This window comes from Salvelinus namaycush, chromosome 3 (genome assembly GCF_016432855.1).
Source record: "Salvelinus namaycush isolate Seneca chromosome 3, SaNama_1.0, whole genome shotgun sequence".
NCBI classification, from domain to species: Eukaryota; Metazoa; Chordata; class Actinopteri; order Salmoniformes; family Salmonidae; genus Salvelinus; species Salvelinus namaycush.
The window spans coordinates 77,065,104-77,085,504 of record NC_052309.1 but is presented as its reverse complement, the minus strand read 5'-3'; the positions used below and the strand labels follow the sequence as shown (position 1 = coordinate 77,085,504).

The window sequence follows — 20,401 nt, the reverse complement described above, 5'->3', positions numbered from 1 at the left end:
CATTTTCCAAAACAACCAACCAACGCATCACTATTGTTCAAAAGTTTGAAAGACAAGCACTTTTTTTGTCCATTAAAATAACATCAAATTGATCAGAAATACAGTGTAGATATCTACATATTGTTAATGTTGTAAATGACTATTGTAGCTAGAAATGGCAGATTTTTTAAATGGAATATCTACATAGGCCTACAGAGGCCCATTTATCAGCAACCATCATTCCTGTATTCCAATGGCACGTTGTTAGCTAATCCAAGTTTATAATTTTAAAAGGCTAGTTGATCAATAGAAAACCCTTTTACAATTATGTTAGTACAGCTGAAAACTGTTTTCCTGATTTTAAAGAAGCAATAAAACGGGTCATTTTTAGACTAGTTGAGTATCTGGAGCATCAGCATTTGTGGGTTTGATTACAGACTCAAAATGGCTCTAACCAGAATATAAAGAGGAGGGTGAGGCCCCGGTGCACAACTGAGCAAGAGGATAAGTACATTAGTATGTCTAGTTTGAGAAACAGACGCCTCACAAGTCCTCAACTGGCAGCTTCATTAAATGGTGTCAACAAAACACCAGTCTCAACGTCAACAGTGAAGAGGCGACTCCGGGATGCTGGCCTTCTAGGCAGAAAAAAAAACAAGGACATTTCTAAGTGACCCAAAACATTTGAACGGGAGTGTATATGGGGCAATAAAAAAACCTAGAATCAAGTTCTACACTCTATCGAAACCTGAATCTAAGGGTGGTCTTGCCCTTCCCTGCCTTTAAATCAAATTGGATTTGTCACATGTGCCGAATACAACAGTGAAATGCTTACTTACAAGCCCTTAACCAACAATGCACTTTTAAGAAAAATACCCCCCAAAAATAAGAAATAAAAGTAACAAATAATCAAAGAGCAGCAGTAAAATATAAATTGCGAGGCTATATACAGGGGGTACTGGTACACAGTCAATGTGCGGGGGCTCCGGTTAGTCGAGGTAATTGATGTGTACATGTAGGTAGAGTTATTAAAGTGACTATGCATAGATAATAACAAAGTAGGAGCAGTGTAAAGTGTGTGGGGGGGGGGGGGCAGTGCAAATAGTCTGGGTAGCCATTTGAGTAGATGTGTAGGACTCTTATGGCTTCGTGGTAGAAGCTGTTTAGAAGCCTCTTGGACCTAGACTTGGCACTCCGGTACCACTTGCCGTGCGGTAGCAGAGAAAACAGTCTATGACTAGGGTGGCTGAAGTCTTTGACAATTTTTAGGGCCTTCCTCTGACACAGCCTGGTATAGAGGTCCTGGATGGCAGGAAGCTTGGCCCCAGTGATGTACTGGGCCGTAAGCACTACCCTCTGTAGTGCCTTGCAGTCGGAGGCCGAGCAGTTGCCATACCAGGCAGTGATGCAACCAGTCAGGATGCTCTCAATGGTGCAGCTGTAGAACTTTTTGAGGATCTGAGGACCCATGCCAATCTTTTCAGTCTCCTGAGGGTAGTGGTTTTGTTGTGCCCTCTTCACTTCTGTCTTGGTGTGCTTGGACCATGTTAGTTTGTTGGTGATGTGGATGCAAGGAACTTGAAGCTCTCAACCTGCTCCACTACAGCCCCATTGATGAGAATGTTGGTGTGCTCGGTCTTTCTTTTCCTGTAGTCCACAATCATCTCCTTTGTCTTGATCACGTTGAGGGAGAGGTTGTGGTCCTTACGTTACATGGTCAGGTCTCTGACCTCCTCCCTATAGGCTGTCTCATCGTTGTCGGTGATCAGGCCTACCACTGTTGTGTCATCGGCAACTTAATGATGGTGTTGGAGTCGTGCCTGGCCGTGCAGTCATGAGTGAACAGGGAGTACAGGAGGGGACTGAGCACGCACCCCTGAGGGGCCCCCGTGTTGAGGATCAGTGTGGCGGATGTGTTGTTACCTAATATTACCACCTGGGGGGGCGGCCCGTTAGGAAGTCCAGGATCCAGTTGCAGAGGGTGGTGTTTAGTCCCAGGGTCCTTAGCTTAGTGGTGAGCTTTGAGGGCACTATGGTGTTGAACGCTGAGCTGTAGTCAATGAATAGCATTCTCTCATAAGTGTTCCTTTTGTCCAGGTGTGAAAGGGCAGTGTGGAGTGCAATAGAGATTGCATAATCTGTTGGGGAGGTATGCAAATTGGAGTGGGTCTAGGGTTTCTGGGTTAATGGTGTTGATGTGAGCCATGACCAGCCTTTCAAAGCACTTCATGGCTGCAGACTTGAGGTGCTACGGGTTGGTAGTCATTTAGGCAGGTTACCTTGGTGTGCTTGGGCACAGGGACTATGGTGGTCTGCTTGAAACATGTTGGTATTACAGACTCAGACAGGGAGAGGTTGAACATGTCAGTGAAGACACTTGCCAGCTGGTCAGCGCATGCTCGGAGTACACGTCCTGGTAATCCGTATGGCCCTGTGGCCTTGTGAATGTTGACCTGTTTAAAGGTCTTTCTCGCATCGGCTGTGAAGAGCGTGATCATAAAGTCGTCCGGAACAGCTGATGCTCTCATGCATGTTTCAGTGTTCCTTGCCTCGAAGCAAGCATGGAAGTAATTTAGCTCGTCTGGTAGGTTCATGTCACTGGGCAGCTCGGCTGTGCTTCCCTTTTTAGTCTGTAATAGTTTGCAAGCCCTGCCACATCTGATGAGCATCGGAGCCGGTGTAGTACGATTTGATCTTAGTCCTGTATTGACGCTTTGCCTGTTTGATGGTTCGTCGGAGGGCATAGTGAGATTTCTTATAAGCTTCCAGGTTAGAGTCCCGCTCCTTGAAAGCAGAAACTCTACCCTTAGCTCAGTGCGGATGTTGCCTGTAATCCATGGCTTCTGATTGGGGTATGTACGTACAGTCACTGTGGGGACGATGTCATCGATGCACTTATTGATGAAGCCAGTGACTGATGTGGTGTACTCCTCAATCTCATCGGAAGAATCCCAGAACATATTCCAGTCTGTGCTAGCAAAACAGTCCTGTAGTTTAGCATGTACTTCATCTGACCACTTTTTTATAGACTGAGTCACTGGTGCTTCCTGCTTTTATTTTTGCTTGTAAGCAGGAATCAGGAGTATATAATTATGGTCAGATTTGCCAAAGGAAGGGCAAGGGAGAGCTTTGTATGCGTATCTGTATGTGGATTAAAGGTGGTCTAGAGTTTGTTTTTTTCTCTCTGGTTTCACATTTAACATGCTGGTAGAAATGAGGTGAAATGGATTTAAGTTTACCTGCATTAATTTCCCCGGCCACTAGGAGTGCCACCTCTGGGTGAGCGTTTTCCTGTTTGCTTATTGCGGTATACAGCTCATTGAGTGCTGTCTTAGTGCCAGCATCGGTCTGTGGTGGTATGTAGACAGCTACAAAAAAAATACAGATAGTGTGGTCTACAGCTTATCATGAAATACTCTACCTCAGACAATCAAAACCTAGAGACTTCCTTAGATATCGTGCACCAGCTTTTGTTTACAAATATACATAGACCACCACCTCTTGTCTTACCAGAGGCTTCTGTTCTATCCTGCCGATACAGTGTATAACCCACCAGCTGAATGTTATTCATGTCGTCGTTCATCCACGACTCGGTGAAACATAAGATATTACAGTTTTTAATGTCCCGTTAGTAGGATATACGTGCTTTTAGTTCGTCCAATTAATTATCCAGCAATTGTACGTTGGCCAATAGGAGGCAGATTAGCCACTCTTCAGCGGATCCTCACAAGGCACCCTGATCTCCTTCCGCGATACCTCTTCCGTCTCTTTCTCCTGCAAATGACGGGGATGAGGGCCTGTTCGGGTGTCTGGAGTAAATCCCTCTCGTCCGACTCATTAAAGAAAAATGATTCATCCAATTCAAGGTGAGTAATCACTGTTCTGATGTCCAGAAGCTCTTTTTGGTCATACGAGACGGTAGCAGCAACATTATGTACAATTGTACTACTGGTCTGCCCAAATCAGCAACATGTTAACATGGATCACAAACAGACAAGACTCAATGTGGATTCAGATAGAGGCCCAATCCTGTGGTTAATTTCCCCTAAGCTCAATTATATTCATTAATGACTTTAGTGATGTGGGGAACATACCCAAAACCTTTGATTTACAACACCCTACTAGCATGGAAGGACTTCAAGAAATACCTTGGCATTTCCTCCCAGATATGCTCTCACTTGCCTATAGTAAACAACCCAGACTCGCCAAAAGGCCAGAGTGATGCCAACTTTCATCTTTGGCATACTCTCAGGATCAGGACCTATTCAGACCTGTTTCATCAGAATGCAACTACACTGAAATCCTTTCAAGAGCTCTGCAGGGAATTCGATGTGCACATTTTTTGTTGTTGATATCTTCAAATTAGACACGTCATTTCCTCATTCACTTCCAAGGGGAGGTTTAGAGCTCATCTCAATTAAGTTGAGACCCTTCTTGCTACAGCACAATCCATCAAAGGCAAAATCTCCAATATCTATAAATTCCTATACGAGAGTGTGGGTTCCTCCTTACTCTTAAAATAATCTGGGAAAAGGACCTTTGTCTGATTATCAGTGATGAGTTATGAGCGGAGGTTTTGCGACAGGATATGCGGCTCCTCTACTAATATAAAAATGAAAGTATATAATTACACATTTTTGTTCAAATTGTATTACACCCCAGTGAGACTCCATAGAATGAATACAGATATTTTTCTTTATTGTAAAATATGTACCTCTGAAAGTAGAACTTATATGCATGTATTTTGGAGTTGTAGAGAGATCTGGTCATCTATACATACTACTGCATGTACAGTTTGATATGACCTTGTGTCTATCTTCTTAATGTTCAGCAGGACTTTCTTCTTGATCTAGACAGAGAGAATTTGTTTAAGACTATCACATACTTTGTGACACATACTTTAAAATGTATTCTCCTGCTGGGGGCTTCTAATTCCTCCCCTGCATTATAAAATATGGATTGACCAGATTGTTGACTTTCTCCCTCTTGAAAAGCTCACTTATGACCTCCGCAAGAGACATCCCAGGTTTGATAGACTCTGGTCTCCACAACTCAACTATATTTCAAACTGGACAGAGTGAATGGGGTGATTTAAGACAGTGTGTGTGTGTGTGTACAGGAAGTGTAAGTTGCTCTAAAGCTAATTCTTTACTTGTTGTCTCTGCGAAAGCTGGAAATATCTAACACGATTTCTGATAGTGCTGCTGCAAATTTGTTTGTTATTTTATTTTATTCTATAATTTGTCTGCCACATCTGTGAATATGGAATGTGTTTTGTTTGTTGATTTGAAAAACAAGAACTTAATACATCTTTAAATTATACAATAGTGATGTAGAGCAGAAATGTTGTGGGGAGCACGTGCGGTGGTTACTCATCTGGTCAGGACACTGAAAAGAGGAAGAAGGAATGCATAGGCACTGAAAAAGTCTACCACTGATGAACTTTGATGACCCAAACCATAAATTCTGTTTAGCAAAGCGTTATTGTGAGGCCTGTCTAGGTATGTCACAAGTTCCTGCAGGGACTGATATCAGCATGGCTGTGTCTGCTTCAGCTGTTTTAAGGCTAGTTGTCTTGTGGTTAAAGTGCCCTTTCTAGATGAAATATTAACGAACTGAAGGAATGGATAGGGATAAGGGCTTTTTAGTGATCTGACCTTCTGTTCACTGGTCTATCTGTATGTCACGGTGTCAGCCCTACGTCTCTACTGCTAGATGGGACTGTAATAGTCCACAGCTGAGGACAGTGTTTGAATAAGATCAAGATACTTTCTTCAGTTGACCAGTGCGTTGCAACATGGCAATGTGAGGTCAACATGTTTTTCTTACCCGTGCTAAACTGTCGCATGATTTCCATGGTTCAAACTTCACTCCCTTGACCAGAGTGTGGTGTTACGTTAAGTGAAGGGAGGATAATGTCCAGTAAACAGGAGTGTCCAGACGTACTGGCCTCTTGTGGACCCCCAAGACAACGACACCCTCTAATAGAGCACTCCCTTGGTCTTACTTCTTGTTCTGTGTCTTTGCAGGTGGGCTTGGTGTACATGTTTAATCTGATCGTGGGCACGGGGGCACTGACGATGCCCAAGGCCTTTGCCCAAGCAGGTTGGGCGGTCAGCCTGGCGCTCATCTCCTTCCTGGCGTTTATGAGGCGAGTTCCTCGTAGGCTCACTGCCTTTCCATTCATTTCCACAACTTTTACTTTACATCCACTTCCCCAGCTCTCACTTTAGTTTAAGCACACATAGCACAAGAGTAATTTACCATATTTAATCCTTATCTTCCACACCTAAGGTCCTCCCAGCCACCTACGTGGAGAGTTATTGCCCTCCCTATCAAATGGGATGCCACTGATGAGGCGTGTCAGTAATCTAGCAGGGAACAACCAGAGCAGGAGGAGTTGCAGATGAGTTGATGCAGCGTGTCAGTCAGCAGGAGGAAGTTGATGATGCAGGATGTGTTTCATTAGGGTAGTATATGAGGAAAAAGGGGAGACAGTGGACACACAGAGATGCAGATCAGAGGCCAGTACTTTAGCCTTGTGATGTGGATTTAAACATACACTGTGCCTTTTAACAGTTTAATGTTTTTATATTGCTTTGTTTTTAGATGGTTGAGATCTAGAGATCCTATTTTATCACCAAGGATAGTGTGCAGTTAGACAAGGTCACAGACTACAACAAATACAACACAATGATATTCTATGACAGTTGTTGACAATGGGTCATAAAATTCTATGTTTGTATAAAATTGTTATGCTCAATATATAATATGTGTAGACTCTTCAGTGCTAGTTTTTGTCATCTGAATATATTTTTCTGAACCCACTTTGTTTAATTTTCATCAGTTACATGACCACTACGTTTGTGATCGAGGCCATGGCAGCAGCCAACGCTCAGCTGCGCTGGAAGAGGAGGGAGCAGGAAGAGGTGAGTTAGCACATATAAATAACCAACAGGTGGAAGTAATGAAGGAATAGTGATAGTCGACACTCATACATACGGTCTTTTCCAGTGATCCCTACTCATCAAGTGAAGGCCCAGATTCGCGAGTTCACTACCCTTCAACCTCAACGGGAAGAATAACCTCAAGGCGCTCAATAGACCATTAAAGAATAATATGGGGAATGGAGCGCTTGCCACTCCCACAAATGTGTGAATATACAAGCCTTGTAGTGTCCTCTACTGACTCACTGGGGGGACCATTTTAGTTTTTAATTGTTGTTACTTTAGTCATTTTAAATACTAAGGGAAAGTAATCTCGTGCAGAGATTGATGGAGCTGGTGGAGTTCATTTTGTTTTTTACAGAAAAGCAGCAAGTCATTTTGCCTAATGCCCAAGGTTTCCACTGGAGGAGTTATGAGCGTAAGGACAATGGGTCTGGCTTTGACAGAGCCCCAAACCCCATGGCCTTGATTCATGGCTCACTTAGTCTTCCTCCAACATAATGGGAAGAAGGGAGGCACAGAGTGGGAATGTTTACCCTTGAACATTCTTTATTTCTTTCCGCTCGAATGGAGCACATAAAAAAAATTAAGCCGTTCCTTTAAAGTGATATACTGGCCGACATTTTCTGAGAAAGTCCCATAAAAGTGTATTAGTTTGAATTTGGGGGGGGACTGACTCTGCATCTCTCGGATGTGACGGAGAAATAGGATAGATCTGGTCTTTTGACTCAGCCAAGGCCACATCTGTCACTTTGATGTTAGATGCTTTGTTTCTGTTGCTGGCATATTCTTTTCCAGTGAGCCACCCACTTCTTAGTCTCTCCCACACCCTGCCCAACCAGCTGTAGCTGCTCTTGTTAATTCAACTGATAATGACATCCTCAATGTCGTTTGTAATTGAGCATTAATTAATATAAATCTGTAGTGAATTTGGTAGATGAAGAGTTATGGGAGGGCGTCAGATTGGCGCTCATATCTATTGTATATGAGGGGGAAAGCTCCCTCATCCTCCCCAGAATATCCCAGCTGTTCCAGACAATTTCCAGATGCTGCTCCCCTCCACGTCACATGTCCAGCAAATAAAACACAGTGTTAATAGGTTGTAAACTGACTGTTGTTGGCACTGAGCAATAGGACTTGTAGATTAGGAGTGAAGTCAGTGTTGGGTGGAGGCAGGCTGGTTATCCTCTTTCCATCACCCTCATCTTCAGGTCCAAGACAGCGACTCCACCTCTGATTATTCGGATGATGATGTCCGGGGACGATCAGAGCCAGAGACGAGGCCCATTTTGTCAGTCCGTGAGTATAGTGTTCCCCTCATCCCTCCTGAAGACTAGACACAGTGCTAAGGTCGTGTTAAGAATGTGTTGAAAATAAGGTACACTACATGGCCAAAAGTATGTGGACATCTGCTCGTCGAACATCTCATTCCAAAATCATGGGCATTAATATGGAGTTGGTCCCCCCCTTTGCTGCTATAATACCCCCCACTCTTTTGGGAAGGCTTTACACTAGATGTTGGAACATTGTTACAGGGACTTGCTTCCATTCAGCCATGAGCATTAGTGAGGTCGGGCACGGATGTTGGGAGATCAGCCCTGACACAGTCATTCCAATTCATCTCAAAGGTGTTTGATGGGGTTGAGGTCAGGGCTCTGTGCAGACCAGTCAAGTTCTTCCACACCGATCTCGACAAACCATTTCTGTATGGACCTCGCTTTGTGCATTTGGGGGCATTGTCCTGCTGAAACAGGAATGGGCCTTCCCCAAACTGTTGCCGCAAAGTTGGAAGCACAGAATCGTCTAGAATTTTATTGTATGCTGTAGCGTCAATATTTCCCTTCACTGGAACTAAGGGGCCTAGACTACTGAACCATGAAAAATATCCCCAGACCATTATTTCTCCTCCACCAAACTTTACAGTTGGCACTATGCATTCGGGCAGGTAGCGTTCTCCTGGCATCCGCCAAACCCAGATTCGTTTGTCGGACTGCCAGATGGTGAAGTGTGATTCATCACTCCAGAGAACGCATTTCCACTGCTCCAATGTCGGCAAGCTTTACACCACTCCAGCCGACGCTTGGCATTGCGCATGGTGATGTTAGGCTTGTGTGCGGCTGCTCGACCATGGAAACCCATTTCATGAAGCTCCCAACGAACAGTTCTTGTGCTGACGTTGCTTCCAGAAGCAGTTTGGAACTCCGAAGTGAGTGTTGCCACCAAGGACAGACTATTTTTACGCGCTATGAGCTTCAGCACTCGGCGGTCCCGTTCTGTGATCTTGTGTGACCTACCACTTCGTGGCTGAGCCATTGTTGCTCCTAGATGTTTCCACTTCACAATAACAGCACTTGCAGTTGACCGGGGCAGCTCTAGAAGGGCAGAAATTTGACAAGCTGACATGTTGGAAAGGTGGCATCCTATGACGGCGCCACGTTGAGAATGGACACCCTTCAAATTAGTGGATTTGGCACAAAGCTCGATTTTAGAAGAGCTCAGTACAAGCCATTCTAGTGCCAATGTTTGTCGATGGCGATTGCATGGCTTTGTGCTCGATTTTAGACACCTGTTAGCATGGCTGAAATAGCCAAATCCGCTAATTTGATGGGTGTCCACATACGTCTGGCCATGTAGTGTATATGTGAAAACATTGAGTCTTGTGGAGGATTCAGAATTCTCTTTTTTGTCGTCCCTCCTTTCTGAAGGTCTCAATTCTTAAGCATATGTTGATTACGACATAATCAGATCAATCATAAATTATATGTATCCTCCATGTCATTGGTTAATGTCAATGTTTTATAGAAGGAATGACATCAGAATCACTCGGATTGAAATGACTCACCACTGCATTCTCATGTCTATGCATTATCACAGAGCGAACAGGAGGACACGTTGATCACTTTGACATTGTGGAGAGGGTAGAGATGGGTCAAATGGCCTCCATGTTCTTCAACAAAGGTAAGAGCCTATCCTCATTCAGTACTTTGAGGGGATATGATGAACCCACACTCCGTTATTGAATGAAGTGCTGCTGATGCCGCTATGTGCAGGGCATGGTTAAACCTGTCCTCCTTGTCTAACAACTATGGAGGAGTCTTGACGGTTGTGTGGGATAATTTGGGGACAGTTTCTTAACCTTTAAATGGGAATCATTGTTAGATTCCAAAAGTGAGGCTGTTAGCTTTCTAATGGGGTGTAATTGTACACTGAGTGTACAAAACATTAGGAACACCTTCCTAATAGTGAGTTGCACCCCCTTTTGCCCTACAAGGTGTCGAAAGCGTTCCACAGGGATGCTGGCCCATGTTGACTCCAATGCTTCCCACAGTTGTGTCAAGTTGGCTGGTAGTAGATCTCTACCAGTAGCATCGTTCCATCTCATCCCACAGATGCTCAATTGGATTGACATCTGGTGACTGGGTAGGCCACTGCAGTAAGCTAAATTCACTGTCATGTTCGTGGAACCATTCCTGGACAATCCTAACCTTGTGCCATTGGGTATTATCCTGATAATATTTAAAAAAAAAATGCAGATGCATACACTGCTGCCATGAAGGGATGCACCTGACTGGCAATAATGTTCAGATATCTTGTGGCATTCAAATGTTCCTCCCATTTTTATCAAGCGGCCCAATGTATGCCATGGAAACACACCCCACACCATTATACTACCACAACCACCACCAGCCTGCAATGTTGACACAGCATGATGGATGCATGTACTCGTGGTTTTCTCCATTCCCTAGTCCTCCCATCACCAAGAACCGGGGTTCTTCAGATCAGGCAATGTTTTTCCAATTTTCCAGTGTCCATTGTTTTTAGTCCTTAGCCCACTGCAACTGCAGTTTCTTGTTTTTTTGCTGAAAGAAGTGGAACTCTAAGGTCATCAGCTGCCATACCCCATTTGTGTCAAGGTACGACTAGTTGTGCATTCTTCTATGGGTCTTTGGGCACCAATGTTGTACTGGACTATCAGTTGACTTAACTGTAGCCCCTCTGTTGCTCTGCACAATTTGTCAGCCTCCTTTGTCCTCTTTCATCAATGACCCGTTTTCGACCACTGGCCTGCCGTTGGCTCGATGTCGTTTGGATGGTGGATCATTCTTGATTCACACAGGAAACTGTTGAGTGTGAAAAACCCAGCAGCGTTGCAGTTCTTGATACTTACCTGCTGCGCCTGGCACCTACTACCAAACCCCATTCAAAGGCACTTCAATATTTTGTCTTGCCCATTCACCCTCTGAATGGCACACATACACAATCCATGTCTCAAATGTCTCAAGGCTTAAAAATCCTTCTTTAACCTGTCTCCTCCCCTTCATCTACACTGGTTGAAGTGGATTTACAGGTGACATCAATAAGGGATCATAGCTTTCACCTGGTCAGTCTATGTCATGGAAACAGCAGGTGTTCCTAATGTTTGGTACCCTCAGCTTATATGGCTAAATGGTTGTATTTCCCTGGCCATCACACTGCTGCTGTTTTAGTCTCCCCAGCTGTGTGTGTGGGCCTCCTGCAGGCTGCACCAGCGGCGGTGAACATGTTAAAGCCTCAGCAGTCTGAGTGATGAGCTAATTGAAGCAGAATCATGTTCACCTTGAACCAGAAACAGAACAACCTTGCTGATTTACATTACTCACCTACGTCAGAGTAGACACTCCTCGGTGTGCTGGGCCCGCTCACTACCCCCTCCCCACCCTCTCCTCCTCTGCTGGCAGGTCGGCCTGTATCTCAAGTAGTATTAACCAGGTAGGTGACTCAACAGTCTGCAGCATACGCACCTGCAGTGCCAATACTTCAACAGCATCGCTTTTGTCATCTCTGATGATAAAAATGTCAAACCGTTCTGCTTCACTCTGACAATGTCATCTGTGTGCAGATCTCGTCCTGTGTTGTGATCCGGCTCTGGCCACTAGGTGGTGCACTTGGCACACTCGCACACAAAATGATTCACTGACTCACACAAAGCCAGGCAGGCATGCAACATGCTGTTAGAGAAGCAGCATGTTGTTCCCTTGTGGAACACTGGCTGCAGTCTCTTCTTTCCTCTTTCTTTCAGCCCTATTAAAGTTGATGTGTTAAAACACTCTTTGGTGATGACCTCTCCCTGTGTGTGTCTGGTGTGGTGTTGTCCTCGGCTGCAGGTGAGGGTGAGGCGCCACGAGGAAGTATCGATCGGTGGCAGAGATAAGAGTCCCCTCTATCTCTCTGTGTGATGTGGGAGTGCTGCCCAGTGACTCTAATCAGAAATGAATTAGATGCCCAGCGCGTGTGAGAGATGCAGCTCTTTGTCTCAGCTCAATGGCGCTCCAGCATAATGGAAGTCTCGTTTGTCTCTCTACCCAGATCTCTGCTGATGTGAACGCTTCTTTGTGTAATTAGTGCTGGGAGGTAATATAAGATTAGTGGTATGTCTGGTCAGGGAGTTTTACTGGTGTGGTAAAGCTGTCAGGCATTAAAACAAAATCTCTTGTTTTTTTGTTGAGGGATTGGATAGTGGAGTGTTGTTGAATGTGTTGTTGGAGTTAATGGACTTGGTTGTGTGAGTGAAGGGCTGAGGCCTGCGGTGCGGGGCAGCTCACAGAGCCAATCAGCTGGCCTCTTGAATCCTTACTACCTTGGGCCGGTTCTGGTTATTGATGGGACTGTTCGACCGCACTGGGCACCACTGGCAGGAAAGGCACTTTTTCACATGATGCGCAGATGCAGATTCGGTGTGGATGTGTGGGGGAATACTTTTTTTCAATGTTTGTTTGTTTTCCTTCTCCTTCCCACTTCATGTAATTGAAAAATAATCACTATGAAAGGGCATTTGACTTCCTCCTGAGCTAAAATTGTCATAGTAGCAGAGCAAGCTTGGAATAAGGCCATGGGTATCGGGCCTGCCGGTACTGACAGGAATTTTGATGGGGGCTGGTTTATCAGCGGAGCAGCGAGGAGAGTGCGTGTAGTGTTACTGTAACCTTCCTCATCCACAATTTGCAAGTTGATTAGAAGATGACTGTGGCTAATATCACAAAGGGGGGTGAACAACAGAGGCTGGTCTGTGTGCTCCTGCGCCCATCTCAGCCCACCATCCCTCTAGGTAGAAAAGGCAGTAGAAGTGATGTATGGGGAAATGGATGGTGTGCAAACAGAGGGAGAAGGTACAAGCTCTATAACATGCACCACCCTATACCCTTGACTTATAGAGACCATGGAGAGGAATACTAATCCAGTCTCCTTTATTACAGACCCCAGCTTTAATGAGTACCTAACACCGATGCATACATTTTCTGTACTTGAATGACTTTTCTTAAATGTCATACTTGTACGCTATGAGGGGCACTGACAAAAGGAAAATGGGGAGCAGCGCTGCCATTAAGAAGATAAATGGACATGTTTATGTCAGCCATTTGCCCCCCTCCCACCACCCCAATTACATAAGCCTCAACTAAAATAGTTTTCAAGTCTCTATTGTATATGAACATAAAGGATGTGCTTTCCTTTCCAGAGGGCCTGCTGCTATTACTGCTCAACTCTATGATTACCCCGAGATCCAGATCAATATCCCAAGTTTTAGCACAAAGAATACATCTCACTCAATAAAAGCCCATTGGGGTTTCAAAATCAAACCTAAGGAAAGTCATTTCTGTTGTATCCAACAAACCGCCTTCAGTTGTCAGGCTCTCGCATTCACATTCCTGCCTGATGACGCTCCACGATAGCAGAGCGGAGACCAGTACAGCTGTGGCTTCCAGCGTGGTTGGCATTCAACAAAATGGCTGTGGATGTTGGAAGGAAGCAACTTCCTAACGTACCTCTTCTTCTGGGAACCACTCCTTCCTCCTCCAGACCCAGCTAGAGAGGCTATCAAGGCCTCTGTCAGTCTGCAACAGTGGGGCGATGGATAGTGACGTGTGTCCGTGCCGCTAGGGGACTGAGTGGAGCTCCTAGGTGAAGAGTCATTTGCAGCAGCAGCATGTGAGCCTCTGGCCGTGGGTAATGGGGAGGTATTAGTGACAGAGCCTGGCAGGGCAGCATCCTCTTGGTCATGCTGGGTCCTCACCTAGCTATCGCTCACTGACAGGGGCAGCACAGGCAGCCCTGATTCCCCCTATCTGAGGCAAAAGCTCTAACAGGCTTCCTTTCCATAGGGCCAGATGGAGACATGCAGGAATGGTAGAGAGTACTGTACAGTGCTAACCTCTGAAAGTGGGGTTGTCGGAGAGGAGGTGAAAATGGAATGTGTAGAATTGATGCAGAGAGAATTGAGTCCCCACCACACCAACCTGTGAGATACTTTCATACTGTAATCAGTGTGCAGATCAATACTGATAGGTACAGTATAGTGTAATCACACACACTGGCGTCTTCTTGCGTTATCAGTGTTTATTTTCCCCAGCCTGTGTTTTATGACCTCAGTGCACCACTGCACAATGATGTGATCAGATGGTCCTGGAAGAGCATAAACACAACCTGGCTACCAAAGTGCCCTTTGGTTCCCTCTCCCACAGTACTTTAGCACCACATTATCCTTAATGGAGGTAAGATGAGTGGTGGTGCTAGCTAGGTAAATGTTTGCTGTCATCGCCCTTTCCCACAGAATTGACCTGCTGTTAGATATGAAGCTATATTACAGTTGCTACAGTAAGTTGCTGCAGCCCTGTTTGAGTTAGATGGAGAGTCTAACAGTTAGACTCTCCATCTATAGACTCTCCATCTAACTCAAACAGGGCTGCAGCAACTTACTGTAGCAACTGTAATATAGCTTCATATCATAATGCAGTCTACTGTAAGTGTCCATCCAACCCTGCCATAAAACAGGTGATAACTGTTTTACAACTACATGGGCTTATCTGGCTGTTGGACCAGCTAGTCCTCTTCCATATCCCTTTTCATGTTTCCCTCGGCTCGGCTGTGTGATGGGCAGCAGAAGGTTGCCATTCGTTCCTTTACTCTCAGATCAGATGAATCAATTTAGCCCTGTAAAACTATAAACCCCTCACTTTTATTTATTTTTAATGGACTCCACACTCTAATTTCCCTGTCAGTAATGAATTGGCTGCCAGGGCCAGTAGGACGCAGGAGCCTCCCACACGAGAACTCCAGTGTATGATGGATCCCTGGCACAACATGGCTATCGGTCTCCCGTTGTTGAAAGCTCTCAATCTCCGCTCGTTGTCTTGAATGGGCCAGTAGTGTGAGGTGGGTGTGGGGGATGTAATGAGGAGAATTTTCATCATGAAGTGATTACTTTCTTAATTAGTGTGATTAATATTCTTCCGGAGGAGCGGAGAAATGTGCTGCTGCAGTTGTGGCTGCCATCCCGGAGGGAGAAGCAGGGGATTGATGGAGGAGTGGAGGTGTAGAGACGGAGGAGATTGCCTCTGATGGAGACTGCACGGTTAGCTGTTGAAGTTTGACACAAGTTGCATTGACCATGTTTCATAATCAGGCATCTGACGGCTGTTAGGCAGATTCTCTCGGAGATATGATGAATTGATAACACAGTCATATACACTAGAAATATATAATGTAGGACATTTTATGTATAGATCCAGGTATAATCTGCTCATGTCTTAACCCTTTGGTTTTGTCTTTCAGTTGGTGCCAACATGTTCTACATCTGCATGGTAGTCTACCTGTATGGAGACCTGGCCATCTATGCTGCTGCTGTACCCATATCACTAATGGAAGTAGCCTGGTAAGACCAGCCAGCCAGCCAGCTTGCTGATTCATTACATTCATGGGTTTCTTATTTGGGGGTGTTATTTCAAGCAACTTTATGACTAATGTGGGTGCAGCTGACTTTCCCAAGTACTTGGAGCATTTACTTTTGGCAGGACAAAACATATCCCTTTCTCTCAGTTCTGTTTTTGTCTCTGCACTTTGGCTGTTCCCTGACCTTCTGTCTCAATAAAACTTTCTGATGAGGGGGCCTTTAGCCTTCCTGACCTCCCACCAGTGCTCTTGGCAATTACTTTTTGTTGACTGGCTCCCAGACAGGTTTTTATTACAAGTCCCCTCCACTGGCCCGGTGGGCTGGGTGACATCACATATTCCATATTGTTCCAGTCTCAGACAGTATGATTTAGCCTGCAGCTCTAAGGGAGGCTCTTCTCTAGCTAAACTATTGTCCTGGTGAGACCACCTTAACCGTCAGGATCACAATTCAATTTGGTGTAGCTTTATGACAGAAAGATGATTGACTTTCTCATGGTGTACCAAAAAGTACAATTTAAAAAAAAGACCTCTGCCCCAAAACACTAAAGCGCTCCCCCATTTTGTCCAAATGCCGTTAGATTATCCGTGACTTTTTAAGGGTTCAGTGAGCCCTGGGAGTGCCATATAGGGGTTTCTTATGAACATCATGTGGTGAGGATGAGATCCTTAAACATTTATAGAGATACTTAGCTTTTAAAGGTGAAGGTGAGTGAATACATTTCAATTCAAGATTACAATTTAATCACTTAACACATCAGAGGAAGTTCTATTAACATACCAACCTAGTAGCATAAAAAATATAAATTTGTCCCTCTGACTCAGCGGGGTCAAAAGCCCTGTGGTAACTTTCTAGCTAAAATGTGAGGCGGAACAGACACTTAAAAAGGAATTACCCTATGGCACAGACCGGAGCTCCCCGCTCGACTGGCTCTGCCACTGAGGAGAGCCAGGCGTTTGAGATCGCAGAGCGGTATCTCTTTGTAAAGCCTTGCCGCAGCAGACGTTTCGGTGGCAGAGGCAGATTCTAATGATTATGTCCCATAATTGATGCTCAGTCTGCCGCACCTTGTTGGCAGCACTGAAAGAGTTTTGTGATTGCCTCAGAATGACAATGTGTAATTTTCCACCAGGAAGACTGGATCATCACTTCAACTCAGTAAAGCCTTGTGCAGTGATATAACTTTTACTGATACTTTTCTTACTGATAATCTAACCGCTCCGAGGTAGTAGGAACTGGCCTCACTGATAATCTAACCGCTCCGAGGTAGTAGGAACTGGCCTCACTGATAATCTAACCGCTCCGAGGTAGTAGGAACTGGCCTCACTAATAATCTAACCGCTCCGAGGTAGTAGGAACTGGCCTCACTGATAATCTAACCGCTCCGAGGTAGTAGGAACTGGCCTCACTGATAATCTAACCGCTCCGAGGTAGTAGGAACTGGCCTCACTGATAATCTAACCGCTCCGAGGTAGTAGGAACTGGCCTCACTGATAATCTAACCGCTCCGAGGTAGTAGGAACTGGCCTCACTGATAATCTAACCGCTCCGAGGTAGTAGGAACTGGCCTCACTGATAATCTAACCGCTCCGAGGTAGTAGGAACTGGCCTCACTGATAATCTAACCGCTCCGAGGTAGTAGGAACTGGCCTCACTGATAATCTAACCGCTCCGAGGTAGTAGGAACTGGCCTCACTGATAATCTAACCGCTCCGAGGTAGTAGGAACTGGCCTCACTGATAATCTAACCGCTCCGAGGTAGTAGGAACTGACAAGTCTGCAAAGTTTTTGTAAATCTGCCCTGTCATATTTAATATTTTATCATTGTTTCATGTTCTTTTGCAACATTGTAAACTAGTCTTTCCTGTCGTATGTAATTCTTGGACTGATTTGATCTGATCATGAAGGGATCTGTAATGATCACCAGTCTGTCTGTTCTCTCTGTAGTGGTAACCACTCATGCAGTGCTGGCAGTGTGAAATACGACGACACCGACTTGTGCTGGGGGCCTGTCACCAGGAAAGACGCCTACAAGGTGTTTCTGGTGAGTACATACTGCACCCCTGTTTCTCACCCCTGTCCTTCTACCCCCGTCCCAAAGGCCCCTGGAGGACACATGGTGTACCACATCTCTCTCTGTCAGCCCCTGCCATCGTGACTGAGCCCCAATGTGCCAACCCCTGTCTGTGTTAGTGTCAGCCTCAGCCCAGAGAGCCCCTTCCAGTTCGGTCTCCCTCTCACGCCACCCCTCCCGCAGCCCTCCTGAGCAAGTGTGTGTGCCCTTGAAGTCTTAAGAGAGCGAAACTCCTGCGATTTCCACTTTTGCTTTAACTTTGCCGGCCGACAGTGATAGATGTGCTGATCTCCTCCTGTATTATTTCCCCCCTCCACTGTTCTCACTCCTCCCTCCATCCTCACTCATTTTCAACAGAACGAGCATACCCAAACAATTCTTCAATAAATGCATTGTTGTTTTTTATCTCGTCTGGATAAGCCTCTTACATCATGTCAACGAATTGAAATTATGCTGATTTATAATCTCCTCCTGTATTTTTTGTTTACCTTGCAGTTTCACAAAGTTTCCTTTTAGGGAAAGGGACATTTCCACCTCTGTGTTAATTTATCTAACTGATTGCTTCTTATTATAGTAGATGTTGAGATGATGTCTGCTTGGGAATATGTTTTAAAAAATGGACCGTATTTGACAAAGTCACCTGTTCTCTGGTGTTTCTTGAAGAAGTTGTCTCCTGTTATTAGTTTTGGTCTCTCCTGCTTACAGGCATTTCTAGGGGCTTAGTTGTATTTTCTCCCATTTTCTTCTCCATGAAACCTTATTAGATTTCTTCCCGTGGTGGACTCGTCTTTAAATAAATAATTGGGCTTTGATAAAACATTCATCAGCTTCTGTTAGCACACAGGGAGTGGAGTGTCTTCCTTCTCCTCAGCCCCCCTTTGTCTTTGACGTGCCTGGGTCAAACACTCTGGCCCCTTAGCCACTGCCCACCACTCCCCATGATCACTTTAAATAATTGATTGACTATTCCTTTTAAGCCCAGCCGCTCTCCATACACCGCTCTGTCCTGCCCAATGGAAATACCTCTCCTCTCCCACCTACGCTATGCCTGCTTATGCCCTCTGACACGTCTCTGCCCCACCCCAAAGACCACGGTGCCCTTCGTCCTAATGATGGGTCTATCTAGGCACAATGTCCACAACATCTAGAGTCTTTGCCATCTGGAGTCATTATGCAGCCCAGTATTTTCCTTTTTCTTTACAACATCCATATCATTTCACTGGAAGGCTTCAAGCTCCAAACTAAGTGACCTGCTTTATCACCCTACTGCCAGTCTCTTTATGAACTGAGTGAGTCAGAGGGTGCTTTAGTATTGACTCCTATTATAATATGCTTAATCAGACTGGAAAACATTGCAACAGTTGTCAGAAAGGCTGACAATACGGCATTGGGAAATGCTTAATTATTTTGTTTTGGTTTAGCTAAAGAATTCAAATGAGCCTATTCATATATTATGCCGTCCCATTCTTTGAGTGTTTGAAAAAGGCATTACAAAAAGAACCATAATTACAATTCCTAATTACTTTTTTTGTTTTGGTTATGCAATTAGTTTGACTTAGTTTTGAGCCTCTAAGAGGGTGTAGGCATTAGCAAACACACTGCGTTCAATATGTTAGCATTAGTTGCTGCTTAGTTGTTGTATACCAATGGAATTGCTCAAAGCTGGTCTTTGAACTATGTTCAGGAGGTTCTCTGTGTTTCAGTGGTCATTACATTCTATCTGTTAATGGCCCTTCTCTCCTGTCCTCATCAACCACATTTCTCTCCTCACCATCACATCTTCTCAACCTCAAAATCGAGTAGTCTCTCCTGGCAACAGATTGTCAGTTAATCCTCCATTTGTACCTTGACCAGGCATGTGTAGCTCCCAGTTCTATAGGTGTCATTGATAAGGGGCTTTAATCCCTTGCTATGGTATTATCCGTTTCCTTAAGGGATTTTACTGTGGTAACTGCTCTGTGTACCATACTTATTCATCTTAAATAATCAATAGTGTGTGTAATGTGTATGTTGTGGTTTTGTGCTAAGCACTAATGCAACCTGAACTTCCTCAGTTGGGTGCGTATTTGGTCTGCCTGGGCTGCCGTACTGTGTAGGGCACCACTGGCTGCCACAGGGGGAGTGGGATTGATGTCGGACACATTAGTCCAGCCACAGCGTTATTAGGGTTTAGAAAAGGAAGCAAGGAAAGATTAAAGGGCAGCCCGATTACAGCATAACAGTTCACAGCTGTAATCCCCATGTGGGTGGCTGTTTGAGAGAGAAGGAAAGAGAGACTGATAAAGAGAAGGAGAGAGCATGATATAGAGAACTCAGGCTAATGTCACAGACAGACAGAAGTAGGGTTGATGGAGTGGTTCCTCCAGGGGGCCTTCTACCCTCTGCACCCTCAAGAATGGACTGTTGTCCAATCAGACAGGCTTAAGAGCTTTTTTTCACCTGCTCTGTACTGTGTTGGTCTGAAAGTCACAACCCTGGGCGTTGCGTGTTTCGGACCACCGGCCTCCTCATCAGACCAGGTTTTTATAGATGCCACCCACATATCAGTGGTCTGCCCGGCCAGACAGTTCTGCCCGGCCAGAGGTCATCAACTGAGCCACAAGCTAGTCTTATTCTAGATCTCATTGGTCGATTTGAATGTCCCAGTCCCTTTATCAGAACAAGATACAAGACACATTTCAGTTGAAGGCATTCAGT

The 20,401-nt window shown here is 45.0% G+C and overlaps 1 protein-coding gene across 2 annotated transcripts in view; it reads left to right on the top strand.

The window, feature by feature from the left end:
- Positions 1-20,401, top strand: part of LOC120039157 (transmembrane protein 104-like) — a 78,890-nt gene that overhangs the window by 8,670 nt on the left and 49,819 nt on the right. For both annotated transcript variants that reach the window (XM_038984687.1, XM_038984681.1), the window contains exons 3-8: positions 6,009-6,130; positions 6,827-6,908; positions 8,138-8,225; positions 9,801-9,884; positions 15,513-15,612; positions 17,578-17,674. In XM_038984687.1, the coding sequence (XP_038840615.1) occupies positions 6,009-6,130; positions 6,827-6,908; positions 8,138-8,225; positions 9,801-9,884; positions 15,513-15,612; positions 17,578-17,674 (573 nt within the window). The remainder of the gene's footprint in view (positions 1-6,008; positions 6,131-6,826; positions 6,909-8,137; positions 8,226-9,800; positions 9,885-15,512; positions 15,613-17,577; positions 17,675-20,401) is intronic.